Source organism: Dasypus novemcinctus, chromosome 14 (genome assembly GCF_030445035.2).
Source record: "Dasypus novemcinctus isolate mDasNov1 chromosome 14, mDasNov1.1.hap2, whole genome shotgun sequence".
NCBI classification, from domain to species: Eukaryota; Metazoa; Chordata; class Mammalia; order Cingulata; family Dasypodidae; genus Dasypus; species Dasypus novemcinctus.
Window position 1 is genome coordinate 66,237,528 of NC_080686.1, and position 21,009 is coordinate 66,258,536.

At 42.8% G+C, this 21,009-nt stretch overlaps 1 protein-coding gene across 1 annotated transcript in view; it reads left to right on the plus strand.

Annotated features, from left to right (window-relative positions):
* The window catches only part of BAALC (BAALC binder of MAP3K1 and KLF4), a 97,871-nt gene extending 82,448 nt beyond the window's left edge, over positions 1 to 15,423 (plus strand). Inside the window, exon 3 of the mRNA XM_058275850.1 lies at positions 12,757 to 15,423. Coding sequence (XP_058131833.1) covers positions 12,757 to 12,867 — 111 coding nt within the window. The 3' untranslated portion in view covers positions 12,868 to 15,423. The remainder of the gene's footprint in view (positions 1 to 12,756) is intronic.
* The last annotated feature ends 5,586 nt before the right edge of the window (positions 15,424 to 21,009 follow it).

Here is a 21,009-nt window from a genome sequence, read left to right on the forward strand (position 1 = left end):
CACCATCCTTTGTGGTTTCCTATACCCGCCCTATACCTTAGTTAATAATACTTTTGTTAAACTTTTTTCATTCACCCAATTTATTTCCTTTTTCTCCTGGGATCCTGACAGATGCTGATTAAAAACTAAAAACTGGATTTAGCTATGGGGAGGGCAAGATGTCTGTTTCAAGAGTTATTTCAGTGGGGTGGTAAGAACAAGAACTTTCTTGAAGTGGGTGTAAGAGAGAATAGGAAAGGAGAAGTGAAGACAGCAAGAATGGAAGTTTGCTGTAAAGGGAAATAGAGAAAATGACCAGTGGATAGGGAGAAATGTGAGGTTATGATAAAGCTTCTTTTTCTTTTATTAACATGAGTAATATAGCATTTTTTGAGTAATCATGGAAATAATCTAGTAGAGAGGGAAAAATTGAAGATGCAGAAGAAGGGACAGTTTCTAGAGTGACAGAGTATGAGAGAATGGGATCTGTTCTAACACATTGTAAGTGGAAGAACCAGAATTCAAACCCAGGCCTGTCTAATTCCAGAAGAAAGAAAAAAAAACCTATGAGATTTACAACTAAACTTTACTGTCCTTTGGATATTAAATTAGATAATCTCTAAGGTCCCTTCCTGCTTTGAAATTCCTACTCTATGAAGCCTGAATTTTCAGCCATCTCAGACTTCCCTTCAAAATGACCAGTATAGCTAGGTGACAGAAAATGTTCATTGAGAACCAAAGCACAGCACATCAAATCCAAGTGTCTGCTGTATGTATTATTATATGTCTCTTGACTTTCCTCAAGCAATTCCTTCATCTCCAAGATGCCACTTGCTTGTTGAAAGGCAGAGCTTACTTCATTGTCTTCAGTGAGTGTAGCAGTTTGAGATTATTGATGAATTCCAAAAAGAAATACTGGATTATGTCTGTAAACTGATCTTTTCCTCTGGATATATTAGATTACATTTGATTCAAAGGTTTGCTTGGTTAAGTAATCATGTAAACCTCTTGTGCCAGTAGGGCGTTGAGTCCCCACCCACCAAAGGCATAGTAAAGGGGCTTTTAATGTTGGGGTTTTGATGTTGGAGTTTGATGCTGAAGCTGGAGCACCAGGGAGAGAGACAGAGCCATTTGCCTGATAGTCTACAGCTGACCTTGTGGGGAGAGAGGCAAAGCCTAGAGGGCCTCCTAGTCTGCAGCTGACCTTGTGGAGAAAACAGAGGAGCCTTGCCCAGAGGAACCCAGGAAGACTGAACCCTTGAAGACATTGGCAGCCATCTTGCTCCAACACGTGAAAACAGACTTTGGTGAGGGAAGGAACTTATGCTTTATGGCCTGGTATCTGTAAGCTCCTGCCCCAAATAAATACCCTTTATGAAAACCAACCAATTTTTGGTATTTTGCAACAGCACCTCTTTGGCTGACTAATACAACTAGTCAACCCTATATGTCACATTTGTTTGCCATTCTAATGCCCTGCCCTTCCCACTGCCCCATCCTTTCTTCGGCCAACACAATTTACCTCCATTTCCAGTCCCTATAGGAGTAAAGTATTTTCTTTCAGGGTCTCAGGTTTAAGCCTGCTGACCTCGACCGAAGCATCTATCAGCAGAGTTATCTCAGACCGACACAGCACTCATCTACCTAGAATCTGCCAAAAAAAAAAAAGAGTTTTTCCATTTCCTCTGGGGCCTTTGTCTCTTCCTAGCTTTTCTCTTGTACTTTGGCCTAAAACATACTGCATTTTCAGTATCCAACTCACTCGGTGTTTACTCACCTTTTCCTCTCTTCATTTGCTCACCCAAGATGACCTATAAGCATTTTGCAGCTTCCCTCTGACACATCATCAGGCAATCTGGATGATGTTTCTTTGGCAATTCTTTAAAGCATGCCTTCTCCAGCAGCACCCTTTCATGAAGGATGCATCCCCATCCATGTCAATAATTTTTGTAAACTTTATCTCAGTAATTTTGCAAAATTTCAGATTTACAAAACAAGTGTGTGTTGAAGGTAATCCTTTTAGGCCTGGAAAATTTCCTCAGAGACTTCTTATTTATTTATTTTTTTTTAATTTCTCTCCCCTTCCCCCCACCCCCTCCCCATTGTCTGCTCTCTGTGTCCATTTGCTGTGTGTTCTTCTGTGTCCACCTGCATTCTTGTTAGTGGCACCAGGAATCTGTGTCTCTTTTTGTTGAGTCATCTTGCTGCGTCAGCTCTCCGTGTGTGCGGTGCCACTCCTGGGCAAGCTGCGCTTTTTTTACGTGGGGTGGCTCTCCTTATGGGGCACATTCCTTGTGCATGGGGCACCCCTATGTGAGGGACACCCATGTGTGGCATGGCACTCCTTGTGCACATCAGCACTGCGCATGGGGCAGCTCACCACATGGGTCAGGAGGCCCTGGGTTTGAACCCTGGACCTCTTACACGGTAGGCAGATGCTCTATCAGTTGAGCCACATCCACTTCCTCTCATAAACTTCTATAACCACCCTTTAGATTAATTCATCAAACATATATTGAGTGTTTTCTGGATACCAGACCTGCTCTAGTAGAAAGCACCAATAGTGGACAAGATAGATAGGTCTTTACTTTTACAAGGCTACCAGGTTTAATAGGGGTGAGGGTGGGGAATCAGATTATAAAGAATAGATAACCAAAGCATTTATAGACTCAGAATGGTGCTATGAAGGAAATAAGAAGGTCCCTAGTAGATGACAACAAACACTATTTAACATAGATGCTGCCCCGCAGTTCAAATCTCTTTCCAAAGGGTGATAAAGAGGCACTAATGTTGCTAATGCAGCAGTACCCCATGTGCTATGCCTTTCCCCACCTCATGTCCCATCAAACAAACTGTGTCTCCCTTTTTCCAATTCCCTCTGGCTCCTGCCTTATATCTGGTGTTAATAAGTGTTAATTGAGAAAAAGAATGTGACAAAAATGATTTTTTCACAAATTGAGACTGACAGTCTCCATGGGTTGCTCTTTTCTTTTTCTCAGTTGTACTTTTCTTCTTGGAATTTGGTACCTTATTGTCCCTACATTGTCTAATAAATCACTGGCTCTGTCTCCTTCACCAGCTCTCCTCCTTAGCTACATAACACAGCAGGAAGCTTGTCCTCTTCTGCTAATTAATTGTTCAGGAACTATGTGCTGCCTCCAAACATTTATTCTCTACCTGAAAGTGCCATTTCCTCAGGCTTCGACCTCACCCAGAACTACCTCCTCAAGAATTCAGCTAAGGCAGAAATGGATATCTGGATATGGCCCTGAGTAGACACAGCTCTGAGGATGTGGCTGGACCCCCAGTTAGCCTTCCTGTCTTTAGAAGCTACATATTTTTGAGTTGCTTTATTATCCTTAGTAAAGTGACCATGCTAAAGGAATTAGCCAATGCCTGGACTGATTCTCAGCTAAGGAGCTGCCTCCTCTCACTCCTCCACCTCCAGTGTTATTGTCGAGGTTTATCCAGTCTAAGAAAGATGGGTGAAGCCCCACTAAGATAACTGATCGAGAGGCCCAATCAAAAGGAAAAGAGGACCAGCCCAGAAATTTTTTTCTTGGGAGCAGTAATATGAGATCTATGAGGGAAGAGTTTGGAGAGTAAATATGAATCTCTCCTAGAAAAACAAAAACATGACATTAAATGGAGAGAGAACAAAGAAACCATTGGGGAAAACCAAAGAGTGCGGTCACCCCTCGGGCCGAAGTGTGGTTTGCTGGCCTGGCGGGGGAGCGGCCGCAGTAGGCCTAATTCCAAGCCGCTGCCCCCATAATATAGGGTGGCTGGTCGGACTCACCGCCACCCCCGAAGGAAGCTCGGCATGGCGCAGAGTGCCCTCGGGTCTCCCCTTCTCGGCAGCCATGCTTCCGAGGCCGCCCCTCCTCCCGGATGGCGCCACACAATGCCTTGTGGGGCGGCACCCTTCTTCTTCTTTCTCCCTGCGCAGGCGCAGGGTGGAAAATTCCAGTCTGCCCTTTTCCCCTCCCCCGACAGCAGCAACAGCCAGGCGTGGGCGGGAAACTCAAGTCTGCCCTCCACCCCAGCAACAGCAGCCACCAATCCCTAAACCCTGCCCCTTCCCCCAGCAACAGCGACAGCCAATCCCTAACCACCACCCCTCCCCCGTCCAGTACCGCCCACTGACCTTTCGCCGGCAACCAATCAGAACAGGGCGTGGCTTCGACCAATCAGCCTTCCCCAGCCCCTATAAAACTGTTGCCTCTCCCTCAATAAAGTGGACTTGCGTGTTTACCTTGTCTCCGCGGTAGTTCTTCTGCCGTGCGCCCTCCAGTCCTGAGAGCCCCCGACAAGGGCCTGGCCTCCCTTGTCCCCAGTTCGTCGCCTGCTTCTCCGGGTGACCCCCTCGTCGCTGGCTTCGCCGGGCGACCCCGTCAGCCGAACCGCACAACCCCTGTGAGACCGACCCCTCGTCTGCTGCCGGACCGACCCCTCGTCCCAAGCGGGACCGATCCCTCGTCCCAAGTGGGACCGACCCCTCGTCCTGAGCTGGACCGACCCCTCGTCCACAGCCAGACCCCACCTCTACCGACCGAGCAAGCCGCGGCAAAAGAGAGAGAGCAAGAGCTGTTAGAAGGGTGCTTTGGTGCACTAGCTTGAGCCTGGGAAAAGGAAGGAATTTAGCAGTAAGAGAGAGAGAGAGTGTGTGTGTGTATAGTGATTTTCACAATGCACCTATTATTGGCTGCTACCGTATGTAGATGGAGATTTGTAAGCCTCACTATTCAACTAAGGGTCTGCAGAAAAACCAGTTCAATTAGAGGATCCTCAGAGCAAGGACCTCCTTATTCTTCTTCATCTTCCTCCCTTGCCCTCTAGCCTACTCAGGGCTCTACACCTAGTGGATACCCAGGAACTACATGCTGACTGCCTGAGACTGGCCTAGTAGTTCACAGGTTTTCCACAGCTTCATCCCCCCTACTTCCCTGCACCAGCATCATATGATGCCTGTTCTGTGGGAGCCCAGTTGCTTTTCTCAAGCAGGTTCTGCTGCCTTCTTGATGTTTTTTTAGTTTCTCCATGTGAGGTTCAAGTTGAAAAGGTACAACTCCTGGCATGTGATTCCTGATAGATAAAACACCTCTTCTGAGTTAATTGAAGGAAGTAGCCTGGGGCTGTGGTCTGTGCCGGCTTTGCCCCAGGCTTGGGGAATTCTAGGGAGTTTTGCCTGAAGCATGGTCTCACCCAAGACTTCCGAGGCCAGCAGCCTGACCCTTGCATCAAAAGTTCCCAGACCTTGTGCTAATGTTGCAAAAATCCACAAAGCTGCAGCAGATAAATCCATGGGATTTGAGGACTGCCAGAGGTGTGTTCATGTCTGTCTCCTTTTAATGTGACTTGACTGAACAGGAGAAAAATAGCTTGGGTTTTAGCTATCAAAGCTCCAGACTTTTGGGAGGGAGAGCAGAGGCAACTAACGTTTTTGGAGTGCTTACTATGTGCCATACATGCTATGGCATCATCTTAAGCCGCACAACTCTAGATGCTAAGCAACATCCTTCTTTACATGAGAAAATGGAGAATCAGCAAGGTTCTGTATTTGGCTGACAAGGCACAGGAAGCAGTGATGGAATGTGCTGGAATTGGACCCTGGGTCTGTATGCCTCTAAACCACATGTTCTTCCCTTTATCAGAAACATTATGGTGGTGAATTTGGAGTGTGCTTTTGCAGGGTTTGGGGAGGTTGGATGGCAGACCTGGGGCCATCATTCTTAGTTTGACTTTAGACCTGTATTGAAGTAGACCTTGGGCAGCTTGCTTTAGCCTGAGTGACTTCAGCTGCCTCAGCAGGAAAGCCAGCGCAGGAACGTTCCCACCTCTCAAGGATGGTGGAAGGGATGCTCTATTCGGACCATCACTGAAATCTCTACAGAAAAGTTGTAGGATATTTAAGCAGGGAAATACAAACAGCTTTTGCTCCCAGGGCTGGCTGGCTGGCTTTATTTATTTATTTATTTATTTATTTATTTATTTATTTATTTATTTATTTATTTATGGTCTTTCTTTCTGAATATTTATCTTCACACAGGTGTTCTTCATCAGATTATCTATTGGATATCTATTATGTGACATGCACTAAATTACATTCTGGGGATTTGGAAGAGAACAAAACTAGACAGGGTCCCTGACAGTTTGAGATTATTTTATGACTCCCAAGAAGAGAAAGAGTGTTTGTAAACTAATCTATCCCTCTGGGTGTGATACTCTTTGATTGCATTAATTCCAGAGGAGGTGTCTTTGATTAGATTACCTATTAAGATTAGGGCATGTGATTTGACTACATCAGTGGGCTTGGCTCATTGAGTCTCCACCCCCTTGTTGGGTCTAATATAAATGGACACACACATAGACAGACAGACACAAGGAAGACAGAGTTCAGTCTTTTGATCCGGCCGTGTGACAGAAAGAAAAAAGCTTGAACAGCTGAAGCCCCTGGGAGAGATGAGTCCTTTTGCCTGATAGCTAGATTGGGAAGAACAGTCCTGGGAAAAAACTAGCCTTTATGCCAGTAGAGATGGGGACCCAGAGAAAGCCAGGAGGGGAAGGAGAAACCTCACCGAGATTCGTGCCATCTTGCTTCACCATGTGGCAACACACTGGAATCAACAAGAGCTGACTTTGGTGAGAAAACATCTCTGCTGATTCCTTGATTTGGCTTTGGTTCTGTAAGCTTCTACCCCAAATAAATACCCTTTATAAAAGCCAACAGATTTCTGGTATTTTGCTTCCCCCACACACACACCTTTGCAAAGTAGGGGGTTCCTTACTTCTTGAAGCTTATAATCTAATGGGAAAACAGAAAAGAATCAAGTGAACAAATAACTTATAATTCAAACCATGGCTAACAGCCGGGAAAGGGAATAACATGATCCTGTACTTGTACGTACATGCACCGAAAATCCCTGCAGTGTTCCATAGAAATCATTGGCCATGATTACCTTTCAGGACTAGGGGATAGAGTATGAAAGAAGGGAATGCTTTCCCCTGTGCCCTTCTCTACTCTCTTTTTACCATAATTATGTGTTACTTTTATAATTTAAAAATACTAGTTATAGAGAAATCTGGTGTCTAAGAAATCTCAGTAAGCTTTGCTTTTATTCATTGTCTGCAAAGAACTGTGAAAAGCTTCATACAATCCCACTTTAGCTATAGATATATTTGTGGAGTAAAAGGAAAGCTAAGAGTATTTCCATTTGGGAGGAAGTGGGAAGAGCTGAGCAGATTAGCTGTACTCCTGAGTCCAGGCCGCCACGGAGCAGCCCTCACTTCCACGGGCATCCAGCTGGATCATTGACTTTTGAACCCCAAGAGAAACAAGCCCATCTGGCTTAGAGACTGCCATGGAGCTATCACAGTATCAAGGCTACCCTTGAGAAATGGCAGCCAATAGATTTCTTTTAATTAAAGAGGTAGTATCATGATGACTAAAATCTATGATTCATGGGGTACTAAACTTGCAGAAATCAAATGAGGTGAGGGAAGAATAGAAAAGCTGTAAAACTGGATGAGAAATAAGAGGTGACCCTTTAACAAGAGTCAATGGTGATAAAATTCACAAAAGAGGAATATTAAAAGTGGAAGAAGGGTTGAATTAGACAGCTGCAAAAGGAAAGGTGGCAAATAGGCTTCTCTCATTAAGTTGGGAACCAGAAGATTTTTTTTTAAGCCTGTAATTGTAATAAGGTCATATTTTCTTTTCCTGTCATTAAAAAAGGGGTGGGAGATGGTATGAAATAAAATGGTTTGGCTTGCTGAAAACCACATCAGAGGGAAAATATCTATGTTGTCCAGAGTATCATGGCCTAGAGAGACAAAATGGTATTATTCATCCTTGTATCTCTATAGGTCTTTTCTCAGAGGAGGATAAAGCAACTTCTCAGAACTTCTAGAGAAAATATCTGATATTTTATTCTCTTTCTCATCTTCTTTTTTCTTCTCATTTGGGTGAAATTTAAGATTTCCAAGTTGTGACTAGATTGCCATGCCTACTTGACCTCCTGAACATCTCTGCTGCTGGAAATGGGGTGATGTCCCATACTTGAAAGCTTCTCCTTTATAAAATGGGAATGACCAAGAAAATGCACTATTGTCCCTATTTTTCATATTCCCAGTGTAATACAGTATAATTATTTACAAATGGATTTGTTTATAGTTAAGAACTTTATGTGCCTATCATGTGAACACAGAACTTCAGTTTTTCCTTATTCAAATGCATGTCTTATTATTGTTGTTGTTGTTATTTAGAAGTTGTTGTAGCTTGTGATGGTTTGAAGCTATATGGAGCCCAGAAAAGTATGTTCTTGAAGTTAATCCATTCCTGTGGCTGTGGACCTATGTTAAGTAGGATCTTTTGGCGAGTAGGATCTTAGGTTAAGATGTGACCCACCTCTTTCAGGATGGGTCTTAATCATCTTACTGGAGTCCTTTATAAATGGAGGAATAAAAAAGCCACAAGTGCAGGAAAAAAGCCTCAGAGACAAAAGAAGGTCCTGGAGACTGAAGGCTGGATTCAGCAGAGCACAGAGGCGCCGAAGGAGGACTTTTGTGCTAGTGATGGATTGAAGACATGCTCTCAGGTGAAACCTGGAAGGTAGTGGGGGAAGCCAAAGAGGACGTAGGGCCCCCGCGAGGCTAGGCCCACAGAGCAGCTTGAAGCTGAAGAGACCCAGAGAAGAGGGAAGAGAGGAGTGGACGGGTACTGTGCCCTGCCATGTGTTTTGATTGCTCACAGCTGCAAGTTCGTGAAACAGCATCTTTTCAAGGTGCCTTGATTTAGACACTTAAATGGCCTCAGAAGTGTAAGCTTTTAACCTAATAAATTCCCTTTATAAAAGCCAGCACATTTCTGGAATATTGCATTGGCAGCCTTTAGCAAACTTAAAGATAGCTGTAGTCATAGTTTCCGTAGAATAAGAAGGCTTTCAATTTAAATTTGGTATGTTTGACTAGCGTTGTCCTTTTGCAAATAAAACGAACAATCATAGCTATACTTAGGGTGACTAACTGTCCTGGTTTGCTAGGGCCTTAAGACTTTCCCGGGATATGGGACTTTCAGTTTTAAAACAGGGGCAGTCCTGGGAGAACATGGACACCCTATTAGTGTTGTGCTAACAGACATACTTAATTGTCTCTTAAGAAGCTGGCATTAGTTCTCCCATTTTTCAGGTAGAGGAACTATGGCTCAGAGGTTAAAAGAACTTGTCTTGTTAGGGCTAGCAGCAAAGTCTGCACTAAATCTAGGTCTCTCTCGTTCCAAACTTGTGCTCTGAACATCTCCATTATACAGTCTTATGACACACAGATGTAAGAAATTGCCCCATTTTAATTGGGATCAAACTATATATATTCTGTGACTCTTCTAAGACTGACTATTTTATAGTCTTTGACTACATTCAAGCACCTGATTTTTTTATTTAGCTTTTGTTTTTCTAATGTACCGGAGCCAGAGATTGAACTTGGGACCTCATATTTAGGAGGCTGGTGCTCAACCACTGAGCCACATCATAGTCCCTGAGTTGGTTTTTCCATTTGTTTTGCTTGTGGTTTGTTTTTGTTTTTTCAGGATGCACCAGGACCAAACCCAGGACTTTCCATGTGGGAAGCAGGTGCTCAACAGCTTGTCTGCTTAGGTTTTTAAAGCCTGAAATACAGGCTGAAATATAGAGCAGAGCATTTTCTGTGAATAATATTTAGCAAAATTTTGGACCATCTTGCCGATAACTCTAAATAAAAGCAGTTGTGCGGTTCAGAAGGTTTACACTTCTGTTCTGAAATGCTCTCTGACTTCCCACCAATTTGCAGGGAATGTTGCCATCAGTGTGGCTCACTTTAGATAAGGCCTCTGAGTCTCTATTGCTGACCCCAGTCCTCAAAATTTTGGAAGTCAGATGGAATTGGTCTGATAATTGGCACACTTGTCTTTAGGAATCAGAATTGGTGCCTACTCTTTCTCTGCAAAGTTTTTCTTATGATTAGCAGGTGTGAGGTGGTCCAAAGGGAAGAAGGAAGATGCAGTTAACTACTATTAGAAGGAAAGCTTTAAAGGATTTTACAGGAGGAGTCACAGGATAGGCAAGTAGAGATGTCTAGTTTGAAGGCTGTGGGACTTTACGAATTCTCTGCTTTTGGGGGATAAACATTAAAAAAAAAAAAACAGGCGGCAGACTTGGCCCAGTGGTTAGGGCGTCCGTCTACCACATGGGAGGTCTGTGGTTCAAACCCCGGGCCTCCTTGCTCTGTGTGGAGCTGGCCCATGCGCAGTGCTGATGCGCGCAAGGAGTGCCCTGCCACGCAGGGGTGTCCCCCGCCTAGGGGAGCCCCACGTGCAAGGAGTGCGCCCCGTAAGGAGAGCCGCCCAGCGCGAAAGAAAGTGCAGCCTGCCCAGGAATGGTGCTGCACACATGGAGAGCTGACACAGCAAGATGACGCAACAAAAAGAAACACAGATTCCTGTGCCGCTGACAACAACAGAAGAGGACAAAGACGAACATGCAGCAAATAGACACAGAGAACAGACAACCTTGGGGGGGGGGGAGTGGAGAGAAAGAAATAAATAAATCTTAAAAAAAAAAATTCTTAAAAAAAAACAAAAAACATAAAAGCCACTCCTAGCCCTCGAGCTTGCTAGAACTCAATGCAAGACCTAACCCTAAACAGTATTGATTACTGGTTATTAAAGCAGTGGTACATTTCATGGACAAATGCAGGACACTTATTCATTCTTTCATCCATTTATTCAACCAATAATTCTAGGGCCTACTATGTCTCAAATCTGTGCTGGGCGCTAGGCTCATAAAGAGGAGGCAATGAAGTCATAGCTCATGAAATCAGTGGGTAAAGCCAAAATTGCATATAGTTAAAATTATCCTTAAATATCCGTCAAATCATCCCTCAAGTATTGTGTTAGGTCACATTCCCAAGAAGCAGAGCAGGAAAAGAGGATTTTTGTGTGAGTGATGGATTGAAGTGTGCTCCCTGGTGAAACCTGAAAGGTAGTGGGAGAAGTCAGGTAGAACAAGACACCAAGTTCAGCAGATGGGAGGACTCAGCCTCTGAACAGTGGTAGTCCAGCCTCAGCCTGAGCTCACTGCCAGCGCTGGGGCATGAATGGCATCTAGATTTGTCCCCTCTTGGGGCAAAAGGGCCAGCCTTTTGCATCCCTCAACAGTCAGCCATTGGCTGCTGGTTGCCTCTCGGGGTGGGGAGTAACCTCCTTGACATTTCTGGGGGAGGTGGCTCCAATCAGATGAGGGCAATGGTCAGAAAAAGGGTGCTTCCATGAGCGGTTAGCAGGGGATGGAGGTACCAGCTGAGTAAAGGGAGATCTGGAGAGGAGGCATCGCCAGCAGCTACTGTGAGTACACAGGGTTTATGTGACACGGTAGAAATCAACATGTCAATTATTAATAAGTACAACAGAGAAATTAATTTTTCTCCAGGGGTGCAACAGACCACCATCTCTTGGTGTGCCCTACGGGTGCCATGGTTTCCTTGTGTTCAGGAGCCATGTTGTGTGAGAAAGATGCATGCATCTACCCTATACTCCTCCCCAGCAGGGCAAGACCCTCAGACGGTGAGCAATGCCCCCACAGGATCCAAGACTGGTTGTGTTATCTGGGAAGCAGCCTCTGAGATGTCATTGTAAAGAGTGTTCATTAGGAAGCGCCCTTGGTGTCAACACCCGTGGAAGGGAGAGGTGGAAGCAGGACTGGGCTGTGAAGAATTCAGGCTACAGTGCGGGCCTGGCAACAGCCTCAGCCATCCGCACGGCGTGGGGAGCGCTGGAGCTCAACCTGCCCATGGAGGCATCCTGCTTTCCGCCTTTACACTCCCGCATCCAGCCACCCCAGGGAGGGCGTGACCTTGGGTATGGTGGCTCTCCACAGCTGAGGGGACCCCTGAAGGGACCCACCGCTGGAGGCTGTCTGCTGACTGCACTCCCTGCTGCTGGGAGCAGTGCTTCCTGGCAGGGCGACTGGGCAGCACATTTCTTTGTCCACTGAGGCAGCCGAAGCAAAAGCCCGTTGTACGCTCACTCCAGAGCATACTGTCATGGAGTGGAATGGGTGCAGAAATGCCCCCACTACTTAGAGTTTTTCTCTTTTTTTGGAGGAGTTGGGGGATGGGGGTCTGACACGTATAGCTGAAGAGCCTCCAGTTTAGTCAATTCAGTATTTAGTAGTAATTCTGGACATTTATCATTGTTTTATCTTCATTTAGAAGTGTAGATCCTACTTTTCACTTATTATACTTACTAGGTTTTCTTTTTTTTTTCATTTTTAGTTAGTGAAAGGCATTGTGCTAAGTACCTTACGTGCATTATTTTAATCCTTACAATAGCCCTCTGAGGTAGGTACTATTATTATTCGCCATTTTATAGATGAAGAAACTGTTAGAAAAAAAAATTAATCACAGTGAAATTATACCAAAATCTGAGTCCAGAGTTCAAACCCTTAACCATGACACTAAAGCCAGCTGAAGTCTCTCACATCATTCCTCTGATGGACCTTAGCTGATTGATCCATTCCACAGTGTTTTACTGAGCAGGTGTTGGGCCAAGCTCTGTAGTTAACTGGTACTAGAGATTCAAGAAAGAAATGCACAGAAAGGAAGATGTGTGCATGTGTTCTTGTGGGTCATTCTTCCTGCCTCTGTGTGTGTGTGTGTGTTTTGTAATAATCTCAAGAGATTAATGCAAATGTACGGACCTTTGGATATTCCTAGTAATTCAACTCATTGTTTTAAACTTTTTAACAGGCTAAAAGAGATGCTAAGCGGATGTCTGCAAAAGAAGTCACCATTAGTGTTACAGACAGCATCCGACAAATGGACAGAACTCGAAGAATCACAAAGAACTGTGTCAACTAGCAGAGCGTTCAAATAGAAGGGCAGAGGGACTTCTTTGGTACCCTTCACAATCCTGGATCCCGCCAAGGAAACTTGAAGAAGGGGGTGCTCCTTGCTGGATGAGAAAGCTGCTGAGTGCCTTGAGAGACTCTTAGCTGCCTGCACTGTTGGGACGTCCTCAGCCTCCTGTCGATCACTTTAATGTATTGACGCGGTACTCATCTATGTTAATAAACTGCAAGTGTACAGTTCAGTTTGCCTCTTCGCAACTCATGTGATATGACCTGGTGTAAAAGCGAAGAGCTAAAGCCACACAGAGAAAAGTAAGAAGGGTAGATTCCCTGGGTGAAAGGGTCACAAGTCATTTCTAAGCTTTTCTGGTCACGTAGTGTGTACTATTTCAGGCAAGTTTACCTTTTATACTTTCTTTTTAAATTTCACCATCACAAAACTTACCATGTTTACTTATGTTCTGAATACAGCTGGGAACTGTGTAAAATAACAGCTTCCCACCAAACTGAGAGGGATACATCACACCAAAGAAAGATTCAGACAAGCCAAGCGTGTTTAAGAGCGGGCTTATGTGGGGCCTCACCCTCCCTCGATGGTCCAGAGGGGAGAACCTCTCTCTTGGAGAGTCCGAGCCTGGTCGTGGCCACAACCTCATCCGTGATGGCAGGCGGAGAGCGTGGCACTTCTGAGGCTCGAGCTGCACTTGCCACAAAGCAAGATGGGCACGTGGGGGGGAGCATGATTATAAAGTGCCGTGATTAAGACATAATAAAGGAGCAGACATTCACCATGTTTCCCACCCAGGAGGGCAGAAGTTACACTTTCACAGTAACCACATAAAGCGAGCATCTAAATGCTTGTCAGTAGGGCTGTTACATCTTTCTATTGCTATGAAGGTGGTCAAGCAGTTCACAGAACAGATTATTCTTAGAGCTTTCTGGGAGAGAGATCCAAGCATACTTTATCAGTCATGAGCTCACAAACAGTTCTTTCCCAAGGCTTGCACTGTAACTCTTAAGAAATGAAATACTGACTAAAAGGGGGAAGAACTGGAAGGGTTGTAAAGGAAAATGCAAAGCCATTTATGATACAATTCAAAAGCTGGCTTTCATTCAGCTCTAAACCCAGGTACATGAGACTCACGCAACAGGAAAACTTGTTATTCTTGTTTCCTTTGCGCGTATGAAACAAGTTCAGATCCAGTTTCACATCAACTAACTCCACCAACACGCACGGTGTCTTCAGGAGGCCTCTAAATACCTGTGACGCAGTTGAGTCACTCTCATTTCTCGTCTGCCTTCATTGTCTGCCTGGCTGGCATCCACGTCAGCCTCCAAACCCTACTATCCTGGTTGCTGGGAGCCAGTGCATCCCTCGCGATTGCGCTTTCATAGCTTTCCAGTTGCCTTTGCTGGGGTTCCTGTGTGTTTTCTTTCTCCATCAGGTCATTTACAATTGTTTAGCAAAGACTGGAAGGAAACCATCCAGGAACATGTTGGCAGGATACATAGCCTCTTTTTAGTTTCTCATGCATAGCCCTGGATTATGTCACTTTGGTTTCTAAAAAGCAATGACTTTAGAAAACCACTCCCTGGTTGCTATATATTCATATTAACTTGAGGTTGTGCAGCATGTTAGAAACTACGTAGCTGATGCAGGAAGAAAAAATGTTTCAATAGGAATAATTTTCTGGCATTTCTTCAAATGTGTTCCACTGGAAGTACTTTCCTCCCAAGTTTTGTAGCATGATCCTTGAAAGACTGTTAACATGCCTGGGATTGAGAAAATTAGGACTGAAGTTGTACCAAACTATACCAATAAACTCCATGTTTAGCTGAATTAGGCAGACTGATGGTGTGTGTTTATGTAACATGATCAGAGAATTGATATGAGCAGGTGATAATTCAGATATTCATCCCCCACACCTGCCAACTCTTTGTTATTCCTTAAATACAACAGGTAGAGTCTCATTCATTTGCTCATTCTTTCTTCTTTGATAGATTGTATGGTTATTTATTAGACATTAAATGCCAAGCCTGTCAGGTACTGTGCAAATGTTGCAGGAATTGGACTCTGGCCAGCCACGATTGTATGTCTTGAATCTTAACACAAAATAACTTGAGACTGACTTAGACCCTAAGGCAGGGGTTCTTAACCTCTTTTGTGCCACAGACCCCTTTGCCAGTCAGGTGAAAACCACGGACCCCTTGCTAAGTCCACAGTATACTGTGTATTATTTAATAAATACATCATACCCGCACTAACATGTCCCCACAAGAATAACGTTTTTTTGAATTGTAGTTCAAGCTCACAGACCCCTGGTTAAGAACCCCTGTGCTAAGGGATAGTGTTGGTTGTGAATTGCTCACCAATGAAGTCACACTTTGTATTCAGGGTACGTTTGGGTCTTAAACTCTAGATCTGAGTGTTCTCCTAATCACTGTACAAGCCTTTAATGTACACAAAACTATAGTTTCCCCAAACTTCTATCATTTTGTGGTTCTTTGAGAAAGGGCTTACATTCTGAGAAACTAAAAAACAATAAAGTAAAATAAAAGCCTGTGATCTATGTGTGTCCATTGGCATTACTCAGCAGGAGCCCCCTGCCAAAGACTGGCAATGGTCCTATAAGTTTGAAGGCTCATTCTTCCAGGGCATGTGTACTGTGTTCTTGTGTAAGGATTTCCTTCACCAGTAACTGTGCTCTCAGCCACAGGCTAGGCCTATTTTCTCTTTACAACTTTGTTTTTGCATTCCTTAACTGCTGTGCGTTGTTTGGAATTTATCAACTTGAAAGACTGTTTCTGATTTATATAGAAAGAATTTTTCACTTCTTGGGGAGCAGGGAATGAAGGGTATATGATCTGTTCCTCCAGGAAAATCTGGATTTCACTGAGATGGTGATTGGAAGTTAAACCATGATACTGAATATTCATTTGGCAATTTTTTCATATGTGTATGATACAGGAACTGATTCTTACTATCCTATTAGGATAACACTTTCTACTGCAGAACTCCAATATTCAGACTTCCTTTCTGCCTAAGCTGGTCTCATGACCACTGTGAATAAAGACTACACTTCCCACCCTCTCTCGCAGTGAGGTGCAGCTACATGATTAAGTTCTGGTCAATAAAATGAACTGGCAATGAGATATAGAAGCTTCCAGGAAGTCTCCTTAAAAAAGAACAGTCAGGCCCTTTCTTCCCCCTTCTTCCTTCCAGCTGCCCTGAATGAGGAAGTAAAGGCTGGAGATAGAGCAGTCCACTGGGTCATGAGGTAACCTTGGGAATGGAAGTCATGTCAAGCAGAGCAACAAGTTAGAAGAAGCCTGGATCTGTGATTTCATTTGGCTCCCATGAGGCCTGGACTGCACACTGTAGACCTCTTTTATGTGAGAGGGAATTACGCTTCTACCCCATTTAAGTTGCTGCTTTTGGGTCATTACTCATTACCAAACTTAATCCTAATTAATATTACAAATTTCCAGCTTCTTTTGGAAAAACTGGAATATCTGGTACTTCTGGGCCCTCACTACCACTTGGCCACCATTGTCTACCAACACTGACTTAATGGAACCAAGAAAGAGGAACTAATAATAATGAAAAAAAAGGGGGGGGGGCTTTAGGAAGAGGAATTGTAGGCACAGGCTTGCATGGGAGTAGAATTAAACTAGAAAAAAAGAACAGAAATGCCTAAATAAAAGCTGACACAATGCATAGATTTATTTCTATTCAGGTTCAAGAACCAGGTCATCTTTATTCATTGTTTATCAGGTACGGCTGTACTTAGAGTGGCTATTTCATTAAAAGTGTTTTTTATTTTGGCAGTATTCAGTAGATATTTTTAAAAGGTAGGGAAGGAAAGCTGTATAGTTCCCCAATGTGCAGAGAAATTGTCAATGTATATACCACTTATTGCATCATCTGTTCCCAACTATTCAACAATCTACACACTAAAGTTTATAACCCAAGTCCACTCTATCCTGAGCCCCTATTCCATATTTCCAATGACTGTTGGACACCTTTATCTGGATGCCCTGTGTGGCAGGGACTTGCTACCTGTTTTCCAAACCTCTTTGTCTTTCCTTCTGGGCACACAACTGGGCTAGATATCCCAGCTTCCCATGCAGCGACTGGATTCTAGCCAATGGAATGTGGGTGGAATTAAAGGAACCATTCTAGGCATGGCCCATGGAATCTACCCAGGCCGACCTCCACTGTCTCTTCCCACATCTGCTGGCTGGATGTCAATATGCAGACAGATCTGGGAAACCATGAATGGAAGATGGCAGAGTGGCCATAACCCTGATTGCCTGAATGACAGTAACAGAAACCCACCCTTACTCGCCCTCCCTGCCAGCTCTCAGTTGACAATTTTATGGCAAGTAATAAATTTCTATTGTGTTAAGCCACTGATATTTGGGAGTTTGTCTGTCATGGTGTCTAGTGTTACCTTAGCTAATACAGAAATTGGTAATTTCAAGTGGCATCTGTCTATAACAAAAACCTTACAAGAGTATAAGTCATTGGCTTGGCAGGCAGGCAGTGGGTGGTAGAGAAACTGCCATCAGAGGCTAGACCTGGAGGTGAAGATTTATATTGTGAAGAAGCAAAATGTTTAGTGAAACTGTAGCCTGCAATAACTTGGAAGGCAAACCAAGTGTTTATCAGGGCTTTTCAAAAAAGAAAAACTTTTAACAACATGAAAGTTAGGATCTCACAATTTTATTGAGTGATTCGTGAACTGGGAAGCATCCCTTCCAGAAAACAGAGGGGAGTTATGCCAAGAGGTAGAAAGGGAAGGTTATCTAGAGATGCTGAGACAATCAACAAGGAAGCTAACAGTGTAAATTACTCTTTTGGCTACCTCAAGATATATATCCTTATTTGGCTAATGGAAAACCAGAAAGGCCAGAAGATACACAAGCTAAACTGGAGTTAGCAGACTATGATTAGTTGGCCTAAGGTTTTGGGTTCTGTGAAAGCCCTGCACTACAGAAAACTGGAACTAAGTTATATTTTGGTTTGCTGATGCAGGGTTTTAACATGAGGATTCCATCTTGGGCTCACATGTATTATTTAACACTTCATAGAAAACAAAAAAATCTTGGTATTTCCTGGCTGGGTTTAGCAAGTTATTAGCAGAAGGATGAGCTCAGGCAAGAATTACAAGCAGAAATTTAAAAAATAGAGAGGGTCCAGAAATATGGGGCCTCAAAAATTGGGAAAAACCACCTGCTCCTAGATCCCAAAAAGTAGGGAATAAGATTGAAAAGAATTTAAATCCAAAAGCCCATTAAGACCTTGACCGACTTGTCCAGTAGGCACAATGAGAACAGTGTCTGGGGCAAAGAAAACTTTGTTTTATTTTCTTTTAAAATCAGAAGGAAAAAAGTAACTTTTAAGATAGAAGTTTACATCCATCTTTTTACCAATACATGAAATTTAATTGTAAATATTTTTCTATAGAGGAAGGGACCCACAAAAGTGAAAAGTGCCAAGGGTTCATGAAAGTCATAATTAAGACCTGGCCCCGCAGCAAAGATCAGATTAAAGTGGGGCCTTGTTGCCCAAGCATGACCACCTCAAGGGAGTCCCTACTAAATAGAAAGAAAGAGAAAGGCATGGGGATGAGGAACCAAATAAATAAATTAGATGTGAAAATATGTTAGAAAGGACCTTTGGATGTATTTACCAGCTACAATGAATGTGCCACGATGATGGAAGAGGTTGTTGATGTGGGAGGAATGGGGTAGGGGGTATATGGGGACCTCATATTTTTTTAATGTAACATTTAAAAGAAAATAAAGAAGAAAAATTTTTTAAAAGGGCATATATAGGAAATATGAATTTTCTGTATGCCTACAATTTCTCTAATTAAAAAAATGAAATTGTATTCAAAAAAAAAAGAAAGGACCTTTGGGTTGGAACTAGCATAATGAATTGACTGAAGCAAATAGATCAGAAAACAACTAAATTTTTTTAGGAAATTCCTTTGCCTGAAAAACATGAGACGGGACTTGGACCATTTGAATCTTAAGACAAGTTTAACATCCCCAAATGCACAAAGAAGAATCAGACTATAAAATCTGTTTAGCCCTCAAGGAATGTACACTAACATCTACTTTCTTATGTGGCCAAAGGGGAAAATGGAAAAGGAAGAATCCCTCAGAGAATAGGGCCAGAATCCAGGTCTAATCCAAGAATTTCCCCAAATCTGGGGTAGGAAGCCTTGACATTGACTGTCCAGCTTATCTTAATTGTTATGGACCAGTGTCTATTATGTGTCTCCCATTCTTCCTTTTTGTAAACTAGACCTTTTTTGTGAGTACCTACACTGAACATTGTTTATTGTAGTTGTGTTGTTGGAGGATTGCAGGTAACTTGTCTTTTTTTTTCAGAGGTCATTGGACCCCAAACAATATATCTTGGCCTGTTGTAGAGAACAGCACCTCACCCATAGACTTCACTTACTGACTGGGACTCTAGGTTGTAACCCTTAGGGAGGGGCTAAGTATCTTCTACATGTTGGAGGAAGAGCAAAACGGATATTTGGTGAAAAGAGGACAAATTATAACAGAGATTGGCCTGGCGTTTATCAAATGCAGTTTACTTTCCTCTTGGTTACCCAGCTAGACTTCATTTCCTGATATCCCTCGCTATTAAATGTAATGGAGTCATAGCCAAGGGACTGTGAGATAGGGCCCATAAAAACTGCCTATGTGATCTGCTGGTTCTTGCTGTTGCCTGCTGGCTGGATATTGATATCTAGCATGGACCTGAAGGCCATGTGTTAAAGATGATAGAGCCTCCATCAGTCTGTGTCCCCGAGCTGCTATGTAGAGCCACCAACACCCCATCTCTACCCATCGCTGACTTAAGTGAGTGAAGAATTGAACTTCTCTTGTTTTAAACCATTGAGATTTGGGGGATTTTTTTTTTTTTTTTATCATTTCCTAGTATCATCTTAACTAATATACTCAGCAAATTTGTCATATTCAGGTTGTGTAAAGGAGATGGTTCGGCTGAGTGGTTAGGAGTCAATCTTTGGTCTGGATTTAAATGCAAACTCTTCCTTTTAAGAGCATCTTTGCTATCTTGGGCAAGTTACCTTACTTCTAATAAGCCTCAGTTTCCTTAACTCAATAATGGGTATATTAAGGGTACATCTAGAGTGCAAAAGAATGAAACTTACTGATTGAAGTGATGAATGCACAACTCTGTGATTATACCAAATGCCACTGACAGTATAATTTAGATGGATTGTATGGCTTATAAATACATTTCAGTAAAATTGATTTTTTAAAAAAGAATGAAGCTTTGACTTGCATTTGGGTCAGAATCTGTCAGTAGCAGTCTTTATTTTGTGTAGTCTTCAAGGAGTAACTTGGAGTAAAAAAAACTAAACTTTCTGACTAACCAAGAGCACCTGTGTATGGTGTGTGTGTTTGTGTGTGTATGTATCTATGTGGCTGTGTATCTGCACGGGTATGTGTTTGTGTGTGTATGTATCTATGTGGCTGTGTATCTGCACGGGTATGTGTAGGTATATGCATAGTACTGGGCTAAGTAATCTGAGAATTGTGATTTCACTCACAGGTAGTAGATGAATTATCTCAAGATTGGTGAGTTCATTTAAAACAAAAATGAACAAATTCAAGTTTTGATAAACAATTTACAAATTAAGCAAATCTACACTCTCCCATAGTAGCTATATTCTATAGATTTAGTAGACAAATGCAAATTTTCTGTATCACCCGTATTTAAGAAACTTAATGGTCATCTCAAGTCTCATGGGTAAAAATTATATTCCTGGGAGATTAAACAAAACTTTAATTAATGCAAAATATCTTTAAGAGCTTCAGTAAACATTAAAAAGAGAAGTTGTAATTCATAATAAAAAACAGAACATATATCAATTTAAATAGAACCTTTGGCTGACCTAGCTAGTCTTCTAAAATTAAAAAAAAAAAATCATTATCCTCCTGTGATCAACAGAATTTAGATATATTCTAACCTTCTCTTCCTTATCATCCAGAGGGGATAAATAATTGGCATCACACTTAAATTCTCAAAGTACTTGTGCCAACAAGATTATTTCTTTCCAAGGCTTCTTACTAAATACTATTGTGATCTATAATATCCTTTTAT